This window comes from Schistosoma mansoni (assembly GCF_000237925.1).
Source record: "Schistosoma mansoni, WGS project CABG00000000 data, supercontig 0975, strain Puerto Rico, whole genome shotgun sequence".
In the NCBI taxonomy this organism is placed as follows: Eukaryota; Metazoa; Platyhelminthes; class Trematoda; order Strigeidida; family Schistosomatidae; genus Schistosoma; species Schistosoma mansoni.
Window position 1 is genome coordinate 2,118 of NW_017386505.1, and position 3,335 is coordinate 5,452.

At 43.4% G+C, this 3,335-nt stretch overlaps 1 protein-coding gene across 1 annotated transcript; it reads left to right on the forward strand.

Annotated features, from left to right (window-relative positions):
• Window positions 1-43: 43 nt before the first annotated feature.
• Window positions 44-317, forward strand: Smp_185430 (hypothetical protein; the record flags this gene model as incomplete). The annotated part of the gene is made up of 1 exon (XM_018792105.1): window positions 44-317. The coding sequence occupies one exon, from the start codon at window positions 44-46 to the stop codon at window positions 215-217; it is 174 nt and encodes a 57-aa protein (XP_018644071.1). The 3' UTR covers window positions 218-317.
• Window positions 318-3,335: the final 3,018 nt, after the last annotated feature.

Genomic DNA, 3,335 nt, shown 5'->3' on the forward strand with positions numbered 1-3,335 from the left:
AATCAATCAACAAAACATATTTGATCACCAATGCACCGTGCGAATGTCTCACTCCAATCAATCCATCATATGCTGCAACAATTCATCCATTGTCCAGCTGCATAACCGCCTCACAAATCCACGCACACACACACACACACATTACACTCCACTGGTCACGGATTCTCACTCAGCTCCAACAGTTACATGTTCAAGCTACACACCAGTGACCACATGATTGTAATCAGTATGTGGATTTGTGCAGATTGTAGTGATTTGACAGTTGAAATGATGAGTGGATGAGAGGTTGAGGAATTTTGAGAATGTGTACTGAGTGGATGGTGGAATCTTGCAAGTATGAGAATGGAGAGTTGTGCGATTCGCATCATCCGAATGAGCATATGGAATCAGGCAAACAACATTCTCCACGGGAACCAATCAACAAAACATATTTGATCACCAATGCAACCGTGCGAATGTCTCACTCCAATCAATCCATCATATGCTGCAACAATTCATCCATTGTCCAGCTGCATAACCGCCTCACAAATACACACACGCACGCTCGAACACACACACACACACATTACACTCCACTGGTCACGGATTCTCACTCAGCTCCAACAGTTACATGTTCAAGCTACACACCAGTGACCACATGATTGTAATCAGTATGTGGATTTGTGCAGATTGTAGTGATTTGACAGTTGAAATGATGAGTGGATGAGAGGTTGAGGAATTTTGAGAATGTGTACTGAGTGGATGGTGGAATCTTGCAAGTATGAGAATGGAGAGTTGTGCGATTCGCATCATCCGAATGAGCATATGGAATCAGGCAAACAACATTCTCCACGGGAACCAATCAACAAAACATATTTGATCACCAATGCAACCGTGCGAATGTCTCACTCCAATCAATCCATCATATGCTGCAACAATTCATCCATTGTCCAGCTGCATAACCGCCTCACAAATCCACGCACACACACACACACACATTACACTCCACTGGTCACGGATTCTCACTCAGCTCCAACAGTTACATGTTCAAGCTACACACCAGTGACCACATGATTGTAATCAATATGTGGATTTGTGCAGATTGTAGTGATTTGACAGTTGAAATGATGAGTGGATGAGAGGTTGAGGAATTTTGAGAATGTGTACTGAGTGGATGGTGGAATCTTGCAAGTATGAGAATGGAGAGTTGTGCGATTCGCATCATCCGAATGAGCATATGGAATCATGCAGACAACATTCTCCACGGGTACCAATCAACAGAACATATTTGATCATCAATGCAACCGTGCGAATGTCTCACTCCGATCAATCCATCATATGCTGCAACAAGTCATCCATTGTCCAGCTGCATAACCGCCTCACAAATCCACGCACACACACACACACACCCACATTACACTCCACTGGTCACGGATTCTCACTCAGCTCCAACAGTTACATGTTCAAGCTACACACCAGTGACCACATGATTGTAATCAGTATGTGGATTTGTGCAGATTGTAGTGATTTGACAGTTGAAATGATGAGTGGATGAGAGGTTGAGGAATTTTGAGAATGTGTACTGAGTGGATGGTGGAATCTTGCAAGTATGAGAATGGAGAGTTGTGCGATTCGCATCATCCGAATGAGCATATGGAATCAGGCAAACAACATTCTCCACGGGAACCAATCAACAAAACATATTTGATCACCAATGCAACCGTGCGAATGTCTCACTCCAATCAATCCATCATATGCTGCAACAATTCATCCATTGTCCAGCTGCATAACCGCCTCACAAATCCACGCACACACACACACACACATTACACTCCACTGGTCACGGATTCTCACTCAGCTCCAACAGTTACATGTTCAAGCTACACACCAGTGACCACATGATTGTAATCAGTATGTGGATTTGTGCAGATTGTAGTGATTTGACAGTTGAAATGATGAGTGGATGAGAGGTTGAGGAATTTTGAGAATGTGTACTGAGTGGATGGTGGAATCTTGCAAGTATGAGAATGGAGAGTTGTGCGATTCGCATCATCCGAATGAGCATATGGAATCAGGCAAACAACATTCTCCACGGGAACCAATCAACAAAACATATTTGATCACCAATGCAACCGTGCGAATGTCTCACTCCAATCAATCCATCATATGCTGCAACAATTCATCCATTGTCCAGCTGCATAACCGCCTCACAAATCCACACACACACACACACACACACATTACACTTCACTGGTCACGGATTCTCACTCAGCTCCAACAGTTACATGTTCAAGCTACACACCAGTGACCACATGATTGTAATCAGTATGTGGATTTGTGCAGATTGTAGTGATTTGACAGTTGAAATGATGAGTGGATGAGAGGTTGAGGAATTTTGAGAATGTGTACTGAGTGGATGGTGGAATCTTGCAAGTATGAGAATGGAGAGTTGTGCGATTCGCATCATCCGAATGAGCATATGGAATCAGGCAAACAACATTCTCCACGGGAACCAATCAACAAAACATATTTGATCACCAATGCAACCGTGCGAATGTCTCACTCCAATCAATCCATCATATGCTGCAACAATTCATCCATTGTCCAGCTGCATAACCGCCTCACAAATCCACGCACACACACACACACACACACATTACACTCCACTGGTCACGGATTCTCACTCAGCTCCAACAGTTACATGTTCAAGCTACACACCAGTGACCACATGATTGTAATCAGTATGTGGATTTGTGCAGATTGTAGTGATTTGACAGTTGAAATGATGAGTGGATGAGAGGTTGAGGAATTTTGAGAATGTGTACTGAGTGGATGGTGGAATCTTGCAAGTATGAGAATGGAGAGTTGTGCGATTCGCATCATCCGAATGAGCATATGGAATCAGGCAAACAACATTCTCCACGGGAACCAATCAACAAAACATATTTGATCACCAATGCAACCGTGCGAATGTCTCACTCCAATCAATCCATCATATGCTGCAACAATTCATCCATTGTCCAGCTGCATAACCGCCTCACAAATCCACGCACACACACACACACACACATTACACTCCACTGGTCACGGATTCTCACTCAGCTCCAACAGTTACATGTTCAAGCTACACACCAGTGACCACATGATTGTAATCAGTATGTGGATTTGTGCAGATTGTAGTGATTTGACAGTTGAAATGATGAGTGGATGAGAGGTTGAGGAATTTTGAGAATGTGTACTGAGTGGATGGTGGAATCTTGCAAGTATGAGAATGGAGAGTTGTGCGATTCGCATCATCCGAATGAGCATATGGAATCAGGCAAACAACATTCTTCACGGGGAACCAATCAACAAAA